Below are 20450 nucleotides of genomic sequence, written 5' to 3'. Positions count from 1 at the left end.
AGGCGTGAGCCGCCGCGCCCAGCCTCTTGCAGGGTTCTTGAAAGGATTAGACAAAACATATCAACACGAAGCTCTTAGCCCAGTGCCTGGCCCACAGGAGGTATTTGAGAACTGGGAGCTATTACACTGATTTGGTTGGACCTTTCCAGGAAAGGGCTTGATTGTGGAGGCTGCCTCCTCAAAGCAACCCCCAGCTCCATCTGAAACGTCAGCAGTTACAGTATTTCTTCTGCCTCAATTAGTCATGCCCGGAGGCCCGACAGGCACTTCATTTCTGACAGTGGGGCAGCTTTTACCTTGGCTGAGCTCAAGACATTTCTGGACGGGAACTCTGGCTAAGCTGTCACAGTCGGCCCATCACCTGCCAGACAACTGGCAGGAGGAAATGCTGGGGCAAGCAACCAAGGACGCCCTGCAGGGCTGCTAGAGAGACTTGGCCGGCCAGGCTGGTCAGGATGGTGCTGAGGCAGCTGGAGCCAACCCAGGAGGCGTGGATGGGATTACTGCGGGGAGGGGGACATCCTAGTCCCTGCCCTTCGATCGCAGGGCACACAAACCATGAGGCCTTACAAGGCCAACAGAAACGCGTTCTAGATCCTGCTGTTCAAAGAGCGCCCCGGGCCGCAACATCAGCATCACTGGGAGCCCATTAGAAATTCAGATTCTTGGGCCCAACCCCAAGCCTGCTGAATCAGCATCTACCTTTGCAAGCACTTCCAAGGGGATTTTTTGGAAAGCACAGTTTCAGAGGTCCTGGTTCAGAAGTACCTTCTATATCAACACGTCATTCATTTTTGTCCCTGAGGAGATGGTGGGTAAGAGCTCAGACTGCCTGGGCACTGTGGCTCACACCTGTAATCCCAATACTATAAGAGGCAAAGGAGGGAGGGTCAGTTGAGGCCAGGAGTAAGAGACCAGCAACATAGGGAACCTCCATCTCTACAAAAAATACAAAAATTAGCTGGGTGTGATGGGGCACACCTGTAGTCCCAGCTGCTTGGGAGGCTGAGGTAGGAGGATCGCTGGAGCCCAGGAGGTCGAGGCTGCAGTGAACTATGATCATGCCACTGTGTTCCAGCCTGGGCAACAGAGCAAGACACTATCTTAAAAATTTTATTTAATTAAATTAAGTTAAATTGTGAAAAAGAGCTCAGGCTCTGAAGGCAGAAAGACCTGGGTTCTTGTCCTGGTTTTGCCACTTACTGGCTGTGTGACCCTGGATAGGCAGCTTCACCTCTCTGTTCCAGATAGCTAAAGAGAGACAAGCCTGCCTCATCAGGTAGTTGTGTGGATTAAACATAAAGTCATACAATGAGGCTGGCACTCAGGAAGTGCTTATTTACTTATTTAGAGACAGAGTCTCACTCTGTTACCCAGGCTGGAGTACAGTGCTGCCACCTCGGCTTACTGCAACCTCCGCCTCCCAGGCTCAAGTGATCCTCCCACCTCAGCCTCTTGAGTAGCTGGGACTACAGGCACAGGCCACCATGCCCAGCTAACTTTGTTCATAATTTTTGTTGAGCCAGCGTCTCACCCTGTTAGACAGGCTGGTCTCGAACTCCTGGGCTCAAGCAATCCTCCCTCCCTCCGCCTCCCAGAGTGCTGGGATTACAGGCCTAAAGTGCAATGCCTGGCCAGGAAGGGCTCTTTTAATGTCCTCTGTTATTATTTTCTCTCACCTCATGTATCCATACAATAACCCCCAGCTGCCCTCTGGACATAGCCAAACCTCAGGTTGAAATAAACCCACACAGAACATTTGTCATCACAGAAATGCAGAAAATATGTCCCCTGGTATAACCCTGAAAGGGAAGATCCAGGCTAGACAAAGGGGCTCTGCATCTGCTGAGGGTCTAGGGTAGAGAGATGTCAGGGTGAGTGAGGCTGACCTAAGAAAGCCCTGGAAACAGGGCTTTGGATTAGGCTTGTACAGAGGATATGGACTGGCATTCGGGGTATTAAGATTTCTTAATACCCCTAACAGTTCATGGAAATGGAAAAATCATCCTATCCTGGCAATGACCCAAATGTGGGCTTTTTGAGGGATTGTGATAGGGTAAATATAGACCATACAGCCACAGAGAATTAGGACAAGGACAGACAAAAACAAAAACAGGCCTTCCCCATCCCTCATCTGGTCCCATGCTGGCCTATTTTCTTCTAGTGTTTTTTCATATGTATGTTAATTTCACAGTCACAGTTTTGCTGATCATGCAGTTTCGTGGACTGCTTCTGTCACATTTCATGATATGGAAAGCAGCTTTTGATGGTAAACAAGGTATTTCCAAACATCATTTGTAACAGCTGCATGACAGTCCACTCAGGAGAAAACCCACAATTTTCTTCGCTATTTCTCTTTTATTGGGCATTTAGGTAGCTTCCAATTTTGATGCTGTCATAAATACTACTGTGATGAACTTGATGCATTTTCCATATCTTGGATGACTTCCTCTGCTTCATAGTCTTTGGTATAAAGCAATGCTTCTCAAACATGAGTACGCATGGGCCCGGCACGGTGGCTCACACCTGTAATCCCAGCACTTTGGGAGGCTGAGGCAGGTGGATCATCTGAGGTCAGGAGTTCGAGACCAGCCTGGCCAACATGGTGAAACCCCCATCTCTACTAAAACTACAAAAATTAGCCAGATGTGGTGGTGCATACCTGTAATCCTAGCTACCTGGGAGGCTGAGGCAGGAGAAACGCTTGAACCTGGGAGGCAGAGGTTGCAGTGAGCCAAGATCACACCACTGCACTCCAGCCTGGGCAACAAGAGCGAAACTCCGTCTCAAGAAAAACAAAAAAACAAACAAACAAGAGTGTGCATGTGAATTACAGTAAGCCCTCACTTAACGTTGTCGATGGGTTCTTGGAAACTTTGACTTTAAGCAAAGCAACGTATAATGAAACCAGTTTTACCATAAAGTAATTGATATAAGCAAGAGTTAATTTCCTAGGGCATATTTCCAGTTGCTTCTAAATAAAGTCAAACTGCTAAATAAAGACCAAAATACTTATAATATTAAACAGACATAAATGTGAGTTATGCAATACATACATTTAAAAAAGGCTCATAAAAACAAGTTAGGATAATTATTTACCCAATTATCCTGGTTCAGGGTCTCTGGTGGCTGGAACCTATCCCTGCAACTCAGGGCACAAGGCAGGAATGGACTCAGAGGCCATTCCATCACAGGGCGCACTCACACACATTCATACTCACTCAGCCTGGGACAACAGACACAGGAGTGAACCTGAGATGCACATCTTTGATATGTGGGAGGAAACCAGAGTACCTGGAGATGTGAAGGGAACATGCAAACTCCACACCAATGGTGCCCCCAGCTGGGAATCCATTTTTTTCTCATCAGCACTATAATAAAACAACGTCGACCAAAACAGTGTCATTGGAGGACCTGCTGTACCTGGGGGAATTAGATTCTGATTCTGCAGGTCTGAGGTCTCCGAGATTCCACATTTCCCACGAGCTCCCAGGCACTGCCAGTGCTGCCGGTCCCTTCCCACACCTTGAAGAGTATTAAGAATATGAAAGATGGCCGGGCGCGGTGGCTCAAGCCTGTAATCCCAGCACTTTGGGAGGCCGAGACGGGAGGATCACGAGGTCAGGAGATCGAGACCATCCTGGCTAACACAGTGAAACCCCGTCTCTACTAAAAATACAAAAACTAGCCGGGCGAGGTGGCGGGCGCCTGTAGTCCCAGCTACTCGGGAGGCTGAGGCAGGAGAATGGCGTGAACCCGGGAGGCGGAGCTTGCAGTGAGCTGAGATCCAGCCACTGCACTCCAGTCCGGGCGACAGAGCTAGACTCCGCCTCAAAAAAAAAAAAAAAAGAATATGAAAGATAACACCTGAAGCTTCAAGGCCAGGAAATCCTCTTTTGTGACTCTAATCCTATTTTTGTATTTTCAGGTAAGGTCTGGGAGGGATCTTTCTAGTTAACTTTCTCAAGCAATCAGTGCATCTGATTTTTAGAACAACTCTATGAGAAATGGTCGAGTCCCACCTTACAGATGAGGAAACAGGTTTAGAGTTAAGACCCAGCAAGGATACCCACTGTCTGCCTCACCTGGGACCAGAGGAGGGTGAGCAACTGCCCCAGTTTACATGGAACTTAGGAATTTCCAGGATGCCAGACTGTCAGTACTAAAGCCAGGACCATCCTGGGAAACCCGGGATGGTTGATCTCCCTAGACCAGAGCCAAATTCCCAGTCAGCTCATACTTCTCACTCCCACTGTGTGCTAGGCCCTTAATGCACATTGCTGCACAACACCTTTGCAATAACACTTAAGACTACAGCATCCCCATTAGACAATGAAGAAACGGGCTCCCGAGTAGAGGCGCTAAGAAACTTGCCCAAGACAAAAAGACAAACGTTCTAATTAAAAAATTGGCAAGGGGGAAGAAGTGGACAAATGGATTGAATAGACATTTCTCCAAAGAAGATACAAAAAATAGCCCAGAAAGACATTAAAAGATGCTCAATAAGGACAGGCGCGGTGACTCACGCCTGTAATCCCAGCACTTTAGGAGGCCGAGGTGGGCGGATCACGAGGTCAGGAGCTCCAGACCATCCTGGCTAACACGGTGAAACCCCGTCTCTACTAAAAATACAAAAAATTAGCCAGGCGTAATGGTGGCGGGCACCTGTAGTCCCAGCTACTCGGGAGGCTGAGGGAGGAGAATGGTGTGAACCCGGGAGGTGGAGCTTGCAGTGAGCCGAGATTGCGCCACTGCACTCTAGCCTGGGCGACAGAGCGAGACCCCGTCTCAAAAAAAAAAATAGAAAGGAGGCCGAGACGGGCAGATCACGAGATCAGGAGATCGAGACTATCCTGGCTAACACGGTGAAACCCTGTCTCTACTAAAAAATACAAAAAAAAAATTAGCCGGGCATAGTGGCGGGCGCCTGTAGTCCCACCTACTCCGGAGGCTGAAGCAGGAGAATGGCGTGAACCCAGGAGGCGGAGCCTGCAGTGAGCCAAGATCGCGCCACTGCACTCCAGCCTGGGCGACAGAGCAAGACTCTGTCTCAAAAAAAAAAAAAAAAAAAAAATGCTCAGTATCAGTAATCATTAGGAAAAGGCAAATCAAAACCACAACGAAGTACCACTTCACACCCACTAGGACAGCAGGACAGTGCTCACGCGCTCTCTCTCTCTCTCTCTCTCTCTATATATATATATATTTATTTATTTTTTGAGACGGAGTTTCACTCTTGTTGCCCAGGCTGGAATGCAGTGGTGCGATCTCGGCTCACTGCAACCTCTGCCTCCTGGGTTCAAGCGATTCTCCTGCCTCAGCCTCCTGAGTAGCTAGGATTACAGGCGCACACCACCACGCCCAGCTAAATTTTGTATTTTTTTAAATAGAGATGGGGTTTCACCATGTTGGCCAGGGTGGTCTCAAACTCCTGACCTCAGATGATCCACCCACCTTGGCCTCCCAAAGTGCTGGGATTACAGGCGTCAGCCACTGTGACCAGCTCTATAATTTTTTTAAAAAGGGAAAATAGCAAGAGTTGGCGAGGATGTAGAGAAATCAGAACCCTCATACATTGTTGGTGGGAAGGTAAAATAGTTCCGTTGCTGTGGAAAACACTCTGGCAGTTCCTCAAAAAGTTAAACAGAGAGTTACCATACGACCCAGCAATTCCACTCCTAGGTATAGATCCCAAAGAATTGAAAACAGATAATAGCTGGGCACAGTGGCTCACACCTGTAATCCCAGCACTTTGGGAGGCCCAAGTGGGCAGATCATGAGGTCAGGAGATCGAGACAAGCCTGGCTAACATGATGAAACTCCGTCTTTACTAAAAATACAAAAAATTAGCCAGGCCTGGTGGCACACACCTGTAGTCCCAGCTACTCGGGAGACTGAGGCAGGAGAATGGCTTGAACCCAGGAGGCGGAGGTTGCAGTGAGCTGAGATTGCGCCACTGTACTCCAGCCTAGGCAATAGAGTGAGACTCCATCTCAAAAAAGAAAAAAAAAAAAAAAATGAAAAAAAGAAAACAGATACTCATGCCGGGCACAGTGGTGCACGCCTGTAATCCCAGCACTGTGGGAGGCCAAGGCAGGTGGATCACTTGAGGCCAGGAGTTCAAGACCAGCCTGGTCAACATGGCAAAATCCCATCCCTACTAAAAATACAAAAATTAGCTGGGTGTGATGGCACACACCTGTAATCCCAGCTACTCCAGAGGCTGAGGCACAAGAATTGCTTAAACCCAGAAGGCAGAGGTTGCAGTGAGCCAAGATCATGCCATTGCACTCCAGCCTGGGCAACAGAGCGGGACTCTGTCTCAAAAAAAAAAAAAAAAGAAGAAGAAGTTGGGCATCGTGGCTCGCGCCTGTAATCCCAGCACTTTGGGAGGCCAAGGTGGGCGAATCACGAGGTCAGGAGATTGAGACCATCCTGGCTGACATGGTGAAACACCGTCTCTACTAAAAATACAAAAAATTAGCTGGGTGTGGTGACAGGCACCTGTATTCCCAGCTACTTGGGAGGCTGAGGCAGGAGAATCGCTTGAACCCAGCGAGTGGAGGTTCAGTGAACCAAGATCGTGCCACTACACTCCAGCCTGGGCAACAGAGCAAGACTCTGAAAGAAAAAAAAAAAAAAAGGAAAGATTGAAAGAAAGAAAAAGAAAGAAGGAAGGAAGGAAGAAGGAAGGAAGGAAGGAAGGGAGGGAGGGAGGGAGGGAGGGAGGGAAGAAAGAAGAAAGAAAGAAAGAAGGAAGGAAGGAAGGGAAGGAAGATATTCAAATACATTTACACATGTTCACAGCAGCACTATTCACAATAGCCAAAAGGTGGAAACAGCCTAAATGTCCATCAATAAACAAATGGATAAACAAATTATGGTACATTCATATGATTGAATATTATTCAGCCATAAAATGGATAAACCTTGAAAATTTTATGCTAAGTGAAAGAAATCAGACATCAAACATCACATATTATATGATTCCATTTACATGAAATATCCAGAATGGGTAACTTCATAGAAATAAAACACAAATTGGTGGTTGCCACGGGTTGAGGTGGAAGAGGGAACAGGGAGCAACTGCTTAATGGGTAAAGGGTTTCCTTTTGGGTGATGAAAATGTTTTGGGATCAGGCACAGTGGCTCATGCCTGTAATCCCAGCACTTAGGGAGGCCAAGGTGGGAGGATCACTTGTGTCCAGGAGTTCAAGACCACCCCGGACAACATAGTGAGATCTTGTCTCTACAAAAAATTTTAAAATTAGCCTGTTGTCGTGGTGTGTGCCTATAGTCCCAGTTACTTGGGAGGCTGAGGTGGGAGGATCCTTTGAGCCCAGGAGGTCGAGGCTGCAGTGAGCCATGATCCCACCACTGCATTCCAACCTGGGCAACAGAGCAAGACCCTGTCTCAAGAACAAAAACAAAACAGAAAACGTTTTGGAACTGGATAGGGGGTTGGTTGCATAACATTGCTGATGTATTAAATGCCACTGAATTGTTCACTTTAAAATGGTTTATTGTATTTATTTTATTTTATTTTTGAGACACAGTCTCGCTTTGTCGCCCAGGCTGGAGTGCAGTGGCGTGATCCCAGCTCACTGCAACCTCTGCCTCCGGGTTCAACCAATTCTCCTGCCTCAGCCTCCCAAGCAGCTGGGATTACAAGCATGCCACCATGCCCAGTTAATTTTGTATTATTTTAGTAGAGACAGGGTTTCACCACATTGGCCAGGTTGGTCTGGAATTCCTGGCCTCAAACTATCCACCCAACTCGGCCTCCCAAAGTGCTGGGATTACAGGCATGAGCTACCGCGCCCAGCCTAAAATGGTTAATTTTAGATTATGTGAATTTCACCTCAACAAAAAAGAAAAAAAGAAAGTAGCCAACCAACCAACACACCACCCTGCCCAGGGAGAAAGGAAAATGGTCTGCAAGAGGAACTGGACCGGGGGAAAACCACCTGGGGCTGAGTAACCGGGTACGGCGTTGTGACCCGAAGTGGAGGGGAGACCAGGACAGGGGCCATCACGGCCTCACATTCTGCGCTTAAATCAACTCTGTGAGATTGGTATTTACCACCCATTTGGGAAATGTGAAGCTAGCAAAGGCTTGGGGGGGCTCTAAATGTCAGGTTCGTTAACTGAGGGGTTAAGTGTCCAGCCCAAGGCTATGCAGCTGGTCTGCGTCAGGACGAAGATCGAGTGCCAGGACTGCTGGGCTCCTCCACCGCACTGGAGATGACATCCGCACTCCACCTCCTGCCTCCCTGGACTCGCTTTCTTCTCACAAAATCTCTTCTCTCTTTTTCTTTTCTTTTTTTTTTTTTTCTTTTTTTTATTTTAGGCGACAGAATCTCACTCTGTCGCCCAGGCTGGAATGCAGTGGCACGATCTTGGCTCACTGCAACCTCCACCTCCAGGTTCAAGCAATTATCCTGCTTCAGCTTCTGAGTAACTAAGATTACAGGCGCACACCACCACACCCAGCTAATTTTTATATTTTTAGTAGAGACAGGGTTTCACCATGTTGGCCAGGCTGGTCTCAAACTCCTGACCTCAAGTGATATGCCCTCCTCAGCCTCCCAAAGTGCTGGGATTACAGGCCTGAGCCACCACGCACAGTCAGTCTTTATCTTCTCTCTCTTCAAAACTTGGCTCCTAACTTTCCCCTCCCTCCACCCATCCCCCAACTCTGCTCCCAGAATCTTCCTGGATTGGCCTCCTTACCTCATTCCCTTGAGCACCCTGGGGGGGCTGGGTTCTTGGAGGAGCACTGTTTGCCCCCTGTGGTTTGTGCGAGGAGTCTGGCTGGCTGTCCCGTCTCCTAAGGCCCTGCGTTCTGAAAACCTTCTTTCGGGAGCTGTCTCCTTTGGAAGGTTGTAGAAACCAGGCAGGTCTTGCACTCTCCCTGCCCAACTGTCTTGGATGACGGGGTCCCTGCCCTGACAAAGGGTCCCTCACATTCCTGGGGCCTGCTGTGGTGATGTACAAGCCAGGAGGTTCTGCTTGAGCCAGAGAAGAGAGAGGAATTCAGGGGCGCTGGGCCATGGGGGAGACTGGGAGGTAAGGGGGGTGAAAGGGAGGGGCACCTCCTCAAATCTAAATGTTCTTATGCTTGGTTTCCCCCAAACTCTGGCTCTAAACCTGAACCATGGAACCAAGTAAACCTTGGAGTACAATTTTGAAATCCTCAGAGGAAGAGAACCTTTGCCAAGGCCTCCCCTTTCTAGCCTCTTTGAGAATAAATTGTGGCACATCCCAGGGTCTCTGACTCAGCACATCCCAGGATCTCTTGACTCAGCACTATGGCTTCCCCAGTTACCCTGCTCCCACCCCCGAAACGCCCAGTGTCCCCAGGGCCTCAGAATTGGTCTTGGTGGAAAATCTCTGGAAATCTTGAGTCTGGACAAGAGTCCTGTTTCCACTGTGATGTGGTGGTAGAGTGGGTGTGGGAATGCATTTTAAGGGAGGAGATGGTTCTGACCAGGATCCTCAGAGCTGCCAGCTCACCCTGGGACCGGGAGTGCAGGCTAGACGCCTCGAGGCCTCCAAAGCAAGAGGTTCTGAATTGGAGGGAGCACTGTGGTGAGATGGCCTGGCAGGGGGGTCTGGCAGAGGCACTGGGCAGACAGGGCTGAACGGAGGCGGCTGGGCAGAGGGGCTGGATGGAGGAGCTGAGTCAAGAGGGCTGAGCCAGAGGGGAGTCCCACAGCCAGGAGAGTTACTGAGGAACGATGGAGGAACGTGACAGGGCACTGGGGTTGGTGTAGGAGGAGGCAAAAGGCATGGCAGCCCACCTGCCAGCCCTCAGCCCGTTGATACGGCCCCAGAACAGAGGGTCCCAGAGCCTGGTTGCTGTTGGCCAAACCCGGCTGTGATACTGGATGAACAGAGGAAGTGTTTTCCTGTTGAAACCCAAGAAAACTCTGTGAGACAGACCAAACCAAACTTGCTGAAACAGCCCCTCCCCGCCACTCTCCTCTTATCCTGCCCACCCTGTGCCGCCAACCCATCATCTAGATGAGACTTCCTTAGGCCACAGTGACGTGGAGCTGTCAGAGGTGCAGGACAAACAGGTGTCTCTGGACGCCTGTGCTGGACTCCCAGTCAGGGTCACCCATTCTCCAGTTTGGGGGTGGGCAGAGAGTGGGAAGGGGCGTTTGAGGTCTGGCTGCTGGGTGTATCATCAGCATCCTCAGGTGAACACCGCTCAGAACAAGGCCTAACAGGACCAGGGCAGGGTAGAGTTTGGGTATGGAACCACCTGAGTCTCGGGCGTGTGCAGACACCCCGGTGTGTGTAAGCACTGACATTCTCTTATGTGTGTGGGAATCCAACAGTTAGCAGAGTTGGGGTCTTTAGAGGCTCCTGTGTCCAATGACTCACACCAGGGACAATCACACCAGGCACAACTCTTCCCTTCTACAACCCTGTTTTTGGAGACTAGGATGGGGAAAACCCCGCTTCCTTTGTTCATTCATAGGAGTGCTTGTTATGGACCAGGCACTGACGACAGACTCATCAAACAGTCCCGGCTCTTCTGTGCTTACATTCCAGGGGGAAGCTAGGCAACAGACACCGATACATGGATCATTCTTTTCTATTTTTTTGAGGCTGGGTCTTGCTCTGTTGCCCAGACTGGAGTGCTGTGGCACGACCGGGCTCACTGCAGCCTCCAACACCTGGGCTCACGTGATCCTACAGCCTCAGCATCCCAAGTAGCTAAGACTACAGGTGTGCACCACCACACCTAGCTAACTTTTTTAAAATGGATTTTTTTTGTGGAGATGGGGGTCTCACTGTGTTGCCCAGGCTAGTCTTAAACTCCTGGCCTCCAGCGAGCCTCCTGCCTCAGCTTCCCGAAGTGCTGGGGTTACAGGCATGAGCCACTGTGCCTGGCTGATACACAGATAATTTGATGCAGGAGGTGATAATAATATGGAGAAAAATAAAGTCTATCCCCTGTGCCCCAGTCACAGCCCTGCTGCTGCTGGAAAACAACCACATCGGCCGGGTGCAGTGGCTCACGTCTGTAATCCTAGCACTTTGGGAGGCCGAGGCGGGCAGATTGCCTGAGCTCAGGAGTTCAAGACCAGCCTGGGCAACACTGTGAAAGCCCGTCTCTACTAAAATACAAAAAAATTAGCCGGGCTTGGCAGCATGGGCCTATAGTCCAAGCTATTCAGGAGGCTGAGGCAGGAGAATTGCTAGAACCTGGGAGGCAGAGGTTGCAGTGAGCTGAGATCATGCCATCACATTCCAGCCTAGGCCACAGAGCAAGACTCTATCTCTAAGGAAAAAAAAAAAGAAAAAAAGAAAGAAAACAACCACATCTAGAACCTTCTGTACACCAGGCTAAATACCCCAAATGCCTTCTACCATTCCTCCAGGAACAAGAGTGCAAGTCTCTTCACCATCCCAGCTGCCCTCCCCTGGCCTCCTCTTGTGTCTGGATAACCACCTGAAAGGGGAGCACAAGCCCCTCAGTGGCAATCAGGCCCAAGAAATAGCCCACAGGACCCCCAGAGCCCCAGCCCCAGTCCCCAGGTTTCCATCATGCAGCTGGCTTTCCCACCTCCAGTCTTGGCAGCCACTTTATGTGTCTGACTCATCCTAGCCCACAAGAAGTGGGGATCCCCAAATCTTTTCCTCGTGAGCTGCTGCTAAACCACATCTCCCAACTCATTCTAAGCGTAAGTGCCAGGATTTATATTTATCCCAGTAGTTTCATCTGTTCCCAGGCGGATACCATTCCAGCCTGCCCATGAGGCCTTCGGGTTCCTGACCTGACGCTTCACTCTCCAGGTAAGTTACCCCTGAAAGCCTGGTCCTCCTGTCTTTCGGCAGAGCTGGGGACAAGCCCTATGGCTGTCAGAGGGACCTCCTTCCAGGTGGCCTTGCTCCTGTGTGGACCCTTGATGTGTAGCTGCAGAGGGGATCACGAAACCCCCGAGACGGTGGAAGCCTCATGTTCCGACAGTCGAGCAGGTCACCAATTATAAAATTGGTTTGAAATCTTATAGATCAGAAGTTCCTGGCCAGGCACGATGGCTCATACCTGTAATCCCAGTAATTTGGGAGGCTGAGGAGGGTGGATCCCCTGAGGTCAGGAGTTTGAGACTAGCCTGGCCAACATGGTGAAATCCCATCTCTACTAAAAATACAAAAATTAGCTAGGCATGATGGCGCGCCTCTAATCCCAGCTACTTGGGAGGCTGAGGCAGGAGAAAGACCTGAACCTCGGAGCTGGAGGCTTCAGTAAGCCGAGATTACACCACTGCATTCCAGCCTGGGCAACGGAGCAACACTCCGTCTCAAAAAAAAAAAAAAAGTTCCCACACCTACATGACCATCAAAATCACATTTTTAAATCTCTGCAACTTTGCCAGGAACACGTAGGGAACTTAAAAAAATAACAACAACAACAACAACAAATTCCCAAAATCCATTGCTCCAGCATTTCTCAACCATCTGGGTGGAGCCTGAGAATTTGTGGTGGTGTTTTCTAAGCTCTGGTGTTATTGAATCCACCCTGGCTCTTAATGAACCCCACTGTCCTTTCTGAATGCCCACAAACAGTTGCTTCCAGAAATCTGAGTCTCCATGGCTCTTTTCTGAAGGGTCCTCTTTGTGTAGACTGGGACATAACCCTTCTGACCTGTGTGTCTGGTCCTGAGCAGGTTATCAGTTATTCAACCAATGGCCCAATAAAGCTGTGGGGTTAGGGATGAGCTGCCAGTTGTCTCCTTAATCAGGAGCCTCTCCTACTCTGGCCTTCCATTCCACCATGTCACCACGGTAGTCCTGCTCCCTGTTCTGCAGGATCAAGGAGACGGGGCAGATTGGGAAGGGAGTGATGCCATGTCCCCTGAAGTTCTGCCCCAAACTAGGGTGAGGTGAGGAGGCACCTACCACAGATACAACATCTAAGATGGCACCAAAACTCAGGAATCAAGATAGAGAATACTTCAATACAATATTTTAAAAAATCAAAATGAATACAAAAAATTAATATTTCGATGAACACAATATCAAAAGTTTATTATGTTTTTTATAGAGGCAAGGTCTCACTATGTTGCCCAGGCTGGTCTCCAACTCCTAGCCTCAAGGGATCCACCTCAAGCCTCCCAAAGTGCTGGGATTACAGGCATGAGCCACCATGCCTGGCCCAAAATTTTAAAGAAATACAGGTTTAGTCATGGTTCCAAACCATTTCAGAGCCTGAAATACAAGGAAAAAACAGTAACAGGAACAATGCAGAGAGCAGACGGGGGAAATAATCTCCAAATTGTTCTAATATCCTCAAAGAGAGAAGATATTATATCCACAAAACAAGAACAGGATGCTTTTTTGTTAAAGAAAAATAAATCTGAAAATAAAAAAGAGTACTTAGAAATTAACAATATAATGGCTCCAGTGGCGCAATCGGTTAGCGCGCGGTACTTATAAGAAATTAACAATATGATACTAGAGAAAAAAATCAGTAACATTATGAAAATAAGATTGAGAAAATCCTCCAGAAAGAAGAAGAACAACAAGCAAACTAACAAATAAACAAAAAATGCAAAGGAGATGCACAACAGAAGAGAGAAGAAAAAATTTAAGGATCAATTCCAGAAATGGACATCTAACCATGAGGAATTGTAGAAAGGAGAAATCTGAAAGAAATAAAGCAAAATCACTTTCCAGAACTGACAAATGTAAGTCTCTTGATTGAAACAGTCCCCCACATGCAGCATGGCAAACAAAAACAGCCAGAGAAGGGCATGTCACTGCAATTTCAGAATGCTGGGGTTACACCCTGAGAGCTTCCAGAAGTCAGGGGAAAACAGACATATACAAAGGTCAAAAACAAGAATCACACCAAGCCTCTGAACAGTGACATCAGAAGCCAGAAGACAATGGAGAGACGCCTTCAAACTTCTGAAAGAAAATTATTCTCAAGGCCCGGCGTGGTGGCTTACACTCTTAATCCCAGCACTTTGGGAGGCCGAGGCTAGCAGAACACTTGAGGTCAGGAGTCTGAGACCAGCCTGGCCAACATGGTGAAACCCCATCTCTACTAAAAATACAAAAAATTAGCCGGGCATGGTGGCACACATCTGTAATCCCAGTTACTCAGGAGGCTGAGGTAGGAGAATTGCTTGAACCCAGGAGGAGGAGGAGGTTGCAATGAGCCAAGATCTCACCACTGCACTCCAGCCTCGGCGACAGAGCGAGACTCTGTCTCAAAAAAAAGAAAAAGTAAATTATTTTCAATCCAGAATTCTATATTCAGCCAAACCACCAATCAAATGAAAGGACAGAATAAAGGCATTTTCAGACATGTACGTTCTCAAGGGAATTTTTCCCTCTGTGCAACCTTTCCCAGGAAGCTAAACAAACAAAAGGATGAAACAGGAAAGAGAAGACACAGGGTCAAGGGAACAGGGGATCCAGTACAGGAGGGAGGCAAAGGGGTGCCCAGGATGAAGGGAAAGGGAGGCCCCAGGATGGCACCCGTGGTACCAGCAGGCGAGTGGCCGGACGGGATTGGAGTGCAGGACAGGAGAGAAGTTTCTTGGGGGCATAAAGGAAATGACAGGCTTGACCACCCTGAAATTATCTTTTTTTCTTTCTTTTGTTTATTTTCAGAGATAGAGTCTTCTTTTGCCCAGGCTGGTGAGGTCACAGCTCAACACAGCCTTGACCGCCCAGCCTCAAGCAATCCTCCAGCCTTAGCCTCCCAAGTAGCTGGGACTACAGGGGCAAGCCACCACACCCAGATAATTTTTGTTTTAATTTTTTAGAGATGTGGGTCTCACTATGTTGCTTAGGCTATTCTGGAACTCCTGAGCTCAAGCGATCCACCCGTCTCAGCCTCCCAAAGTGCTGGGATTACAGGTGTGGGCCACCATGCCCAGCCTACAGTGGAAATTACATTTGAGGCCAGGGGATGTGTAGGAAAATGTAGCTATGGTAGGCACAGAAAACTAAGCAAGCAAGGGCAGGAGAGGGGGCCAGGATCCAGGAAGAGCCAAAATCATGCAAGAAAAGAAATAATGATATGACCCTGCCTAGATTAGAAGTGAACACTATGTACATGATTGTTAACAATCCACAACTGAGTACACGGATTGAACAGGAAGATTGGGCGGCAGGGCGAAAGGTTGCTCAGCGGGAGTATACAAAAGCCAAATCTCCCTGAGACGCAGCAGGCCATGAATAGGTACGGCCTAAAACCGGTGCACAGACAGGTAGCAGTACAGTATAAGCAAAACCCTTGGAAATATGGAAGTAAACTCCAGAAGAAACAGCCCAGGCAGAGCCTTATGAGAAAGGGGAGGGGGCAGACCCCAGAGGAGAGGAGGGGCAGGACTGCTGTTTTGTTTTATGATTTTAGCACTATTTAACCTTTTTTTTTCTATCTGCACATACTTATTTAAGAAAATAGTTATTCAAATATAAAATAAAGAAATCTATATTGAGAAGCAGGTCCTCTTGTTGTTTCTTGAGTCCTAAGAACCCACCCTCATCACTCCCAGCTGCAGGCACCTACACACACAGCCGCAGGCACCTACACACACAGCCACAGGCACCTACACACACACAACCACAGGGACTACACACACCGCCGCAGGGACCTACACACACAGCCGCAGGCACCTACACACACCGCCGCAGGGACCTACACACACAGCCACAGGCACCTACACACACACCCACAGGCACCTACACACACAGCCACAGGGACTACACACACCGCCGCAGGGACCTACACACACAGCCACAGGCACCTACACACACCGCCGCAGGCACCTACACACACAGCCACAGGACTACACACACCGCCGCAGGGACCTACACACACAGCCACAGGCACCTACACACCCGCCACAGGCACCTACACACACACCGCCGCAGGCACCTACACACCCGCCGCAGGGACCTACACACACAGCCACAGGCACCTACACACACACCCACAGGCACCTACACACACACCCACAGGCACCTACACACACCGCCGCAGGGACCTACACACACAGCCACAGGCACCTACACACACCGCCGCAGGCACCTACACACACAGCCACAGGACTACACACACCGCCGCAGGGACCTACACACACAGCCACAGGCACCTACACACAGCCACAGGCACCTACACACACCGCCACAGGCACCTACACACACACCGCCGCAGGGACCTACACACACAGCCACAGGCACCTACACCACCGCCGCAGGCACCTACACACACCACCGCAGGGACCTACACACACAGCCACAGGCACCTACACACACAGCCACAGGCACCTACACACACAGCCACAGGGACTACACACACCGCCGCAGGGACCTACACACACAGCCACAGGCACCTACACACACCGCCGCAGGCACCTACACACACAGCCACAGGGACTACACACACCGCCGCAGGGACCTACACACACAGCCACAGCACCTACACACACCGCCGCAGGCACCTACACACACAGCCACAGGGACTACACACACCGCCGCAGGGACCTACACACACAGCCGCAGGCACCTACACACACAGCCACAGGCACCTACACACACCGCCGCAGGCACCTACACACACCGCCGCAGGGACCTACACACACAGCCGCAGGGACCTACACACACAGCCACAGGGAGTACACACACCGCCGCAGGACCTACACACACAGCCGCAGGCACCTACACACCCGCCACAGGCACCTACACACACAGCCACAGGGACTACACACACGCCGCAGGGACCTACACACACAGCCACAGGGACTACACACACTGCCGCAGGGACCTACACACACAGCCACAGGCACCTACACACACCGCCGCAGGCACCTACACACACAGCCACAGGCACCTACACACACACCCACAGGCACCTACACACACCGCCGCAGGACCTACACACACCGCCGCAGGGACCTACACACACAGCCGCAGGCACCTACACACACAGCCACAGGCACCTACACACACCGCCGCAGGCACCTACACACACCGCCGCAGGGACCTATACACACAGCCGCAGGCACCTACACACACAGCCACAGGCACCTACACACACCGCCGCAGACACCTACACACACCGCCGCAGGGACCTACACACACAGCCGCAGGGACCTACACACACAGCCACAGGCACCTACACACACCGCCACAGGCACCTACCCACACAGCCACAGGGAGTACACACACCGCCGCAGGGACCTACACACACAGCCGCAGGCACCTACACACACAGCCACAGGCACACTCACACACAGCCACAGGGACTACACACACCGCCGCAGGGACCTACACACACAGCCACAGGCACCTACACACACAGCCGCAGGGACCTACACACACCGCCGCAGGCACCTACACACACAGCCCAGGCACCTACACACACACAGCCACAGGGACTACACACACCGCCGCAGGGACCTACACACACAGCCACAGGCACCTACACACCCGCCGCAGGCACCTACACACACAGCCACAGGGACTACACACACCGCCGCAGGGACCTACACACACAGCCACAGGCACCTACACACACCGCCGCAGGCACCTACACACACAGCCACAGGGACTACACACACCGCCGCAGGGACCTACACACACAGCCGCAGGCACCTACACACACAGCCACAGGCACCTACACACACCGCCGCAGGCACCTACACACACCGCCGCAGGGACCTACACACACAGCCGCAGGGACCTACACACACAGCCACAGGGAGTACACACACCGCCGCAGGGACCTACACACACAGCCGCAGGCACCTACACACACAGCCACAGGCACACTCACACACAGCCACAGGGACTACACACACAGCCACAGGGACTACACACACAGCCACAGGGACTACACACACTGCCGCAGGGACCTACACACACAGCCACAGGCACCTACACACACCGCCGCAGGCACCTACACACACAGCCACAGGCACCTACACACACACCCACAGGCACCTACACACACCGCCGCAGGCACCTACACACACCGCCGCAGGGACCTACACACACAGCCGCAGGCACCTACACACACAGCCACAGGCACCTACACACACCGCCGCAGGCACCTACACACACCGCCGCAGGGACCTATACACACAGCCGCAGGCACCTACACACACAGCCACAGGCACCTACACACACCGCCGCAGACACCTACACACCCCGCCGCAGGGACCTACACACACAGCCGCAGGGACCTACACACACAGCCACAGGCACCTACACACACCGCCACAGGCACCTACCCACACAGCCACAGGGAGTACACACACCGCCGCAGGGACCTACACACACAGCCGCAGGCACCTACACACACAGCCACAGGCACTACACACACAGCCACAGGGACTACACACACCGCCGCAGGGACCTACACACACAGCCACAGGCACCTACACACACAGCCGCAGGGACCTACACACACCGCCGCAGGCACCTACACACACAGCCACAGGCACCTACACACACACCCACAGGCACCTACACACACAGCCACAGGCACCTACACACACAACCACAGGGACTACACACACCGCCGCAAGGACCTACACACACAGCCACAGGCACCTACACACACAGCCACAGGGACTACACACACCGCCGCAGGCACCTACACACACAGCCACAGGGACTACACACACCGCCGCAGGCACCTACACACACAGCCGCAGGCACCTACACACACAGCCACAGGCACCTACACACACAGCCACAGGGACTACACACACCACCACAGGCACCTACACACACAGCCACAGGCACCTACACACACCACCACAGGCACACTCACACACAGCCACAGGGACTACACACACCACCACAGGCACACTCACACACAGCCACAGGGACCTACACACACCACCACAGGGACCTACACACACAGCTGCAGGGACCTACACACACAGTCACAGGGACTACACACACCGCCGCAGGGACCTACACACACAGCCGCAGGGACCTACACACACCGCCGCAGGCACCTACACACACCGCCGCAGGCACCTACACACACAGCCACAGGCACCCACACACACAGCCGCAGGCACCTACACACACAGCCACAGGCACCCACACACACAGCCGCAGGCACACTCACACTCGCACTCATACACGCTCATCACAAACACCCACAAACAGCCCACAGTGACAGACAGGTACACACACATAATACACAAAATCATCTGACACAGGTGCGAACCCAGCATCCATGACACACACACCCATTCCCAGAAATGCACAATTATATTAACGGATTCACCCGCAGACACACCGAGGCTTCCAAGAGCCTCCCAGAAACCTGAAAGGAGAGCACTCCCTCCAGGCCTCGCCTCCCTGCGCCAGCACCCCAGAACTGCCCCAGGCCTAGGAGGCTGTCTCCAGGAGCTGCACCCTAATTGCTTTCTCTACTCAGCCCCCTGCTGAGTGCCCAGCCCTTAGGCTAAGCAGCCATTAATCCTCTTGCGCCCCGGTCTGTAGATGGGGCAGAAATGGGGTGGGGAAGGGCCCCATCTGGCAGCTGAGATGTGACTCATAATGCCACCGTCAGCTTTTTCTTCCCTAAGTCATGGGAGAGTCCAGTGTCAGGAACGCTGTGGCCAGGCTGTGCATCCTGGTACAATCCATTTGATGTCTCTGGGGCCAGGAGGGAGTAGGCAGCCTATGAAACGCTGAGATGCTGTGACTTTATGATCCATTCTGGGCTCTGCTTCCATCCCCTCCCCTGGGATTCTTCTCTCCACCCTGACCTCCAGGGCCAACCACAAATGATATGTGATTTGCATGTAGGACAAGCGCACTTGGGGCAGCTGGTGAGACCTCCCCCAGCCCCACTTCACTCCCCCTCCATGTTCCTCCAGCACTCACCACCACCCTGGTCCTGTTATCTGGCAGCGTGTCCATGGCCAGGGTGCCCCCACCCAGGTCCTGGCTCAGCTGGGTCCTGTCCGGCTCTGACACCTGCCCAGGGCTCTCTCGGCCTCTCCGGTTCCAGCCCCGCACGATCCCCTTGGCAGCCCATCCAGAGCCTGGGCCCTCATCGTGACCTGGGAGAAGGGGACAGAAACCTGAGTGCCAGCCGTCCAGAATGAAGATCCAGGAGGGGAATCCAGCCCAGTTATTCTGCAAGGGCCCCAAGACCATGCCATTGTAGACTTTGCAGACACTTGACTACCAGGACAGGAGACACCCAATGTGTACTGAGAGTCATGTGCCCAGCTCCAGGCCAAGCACTTCGCATATATCCTATTAATCCTCATGCCAGCTCTCTGCAGTAGATAGGATGCTCTCCATTTTGCAGACAGGAATCAGAGGCTCAGAGGTTAAAAGTCACACAGTGGGTTAGGCATGGAGATAAGTTTCAAACCCAAGCTGATCTGCCTCCAAAGATGGATTATTCTCAACCTCAGCTACACACTGGAGTCACCAGG

At 51.5% G+C, this 20450-nt stretch overlaps 1 protein-coding gene across 4 annotated transcripts in view; it reads right to left on the bottom strand.

The window, feature by feature from the left end:
* PLXDC1 (plexin domain containing 1) overlaps positions 1-20450 on the bottom strand; it is a 90095-nt gene that overhangs the window by 56835 nt on the left and 12810 nt on the right. For all 4 annotated transcript variants that reach the window (XM_033183224.1, XM_033183225.1, XM_033183222.1 and 1 more), the window contains exon 2: positions 19888-20066. In XM_033183224.1, coding sequence (XP_033039115.1) covers positions 19888-19923 — 36 coding nt within the window. In that variant the 5' untranslated portion in view covers positions 19924-20066. The remainder of the gene's footprint in view (positions 1-19887; positions 20067-20450) is intronic.

The sequence above is a fragment of the Trachypithecus francoisi genome, unplaced genomic scaffold (assembly GCF_009764315.1).
Source record: "Trachypithecus francoisi isolate TF-2019V2 unplaced genomic scaffold, Tfra_2.0 Lachesis_group20, whole genome shotgun sequence".
In the NCBI taxonomy this organism is placed as follows: Eukaryota; Metazoa; Chordata; class Mammalia; order Primates; family Cercopithecidae; genus Trachypithecus; species Trachypithecus francoisi.
This window is presented reverse-complemented; position numbering and strand designations above follow the sequence as displayed.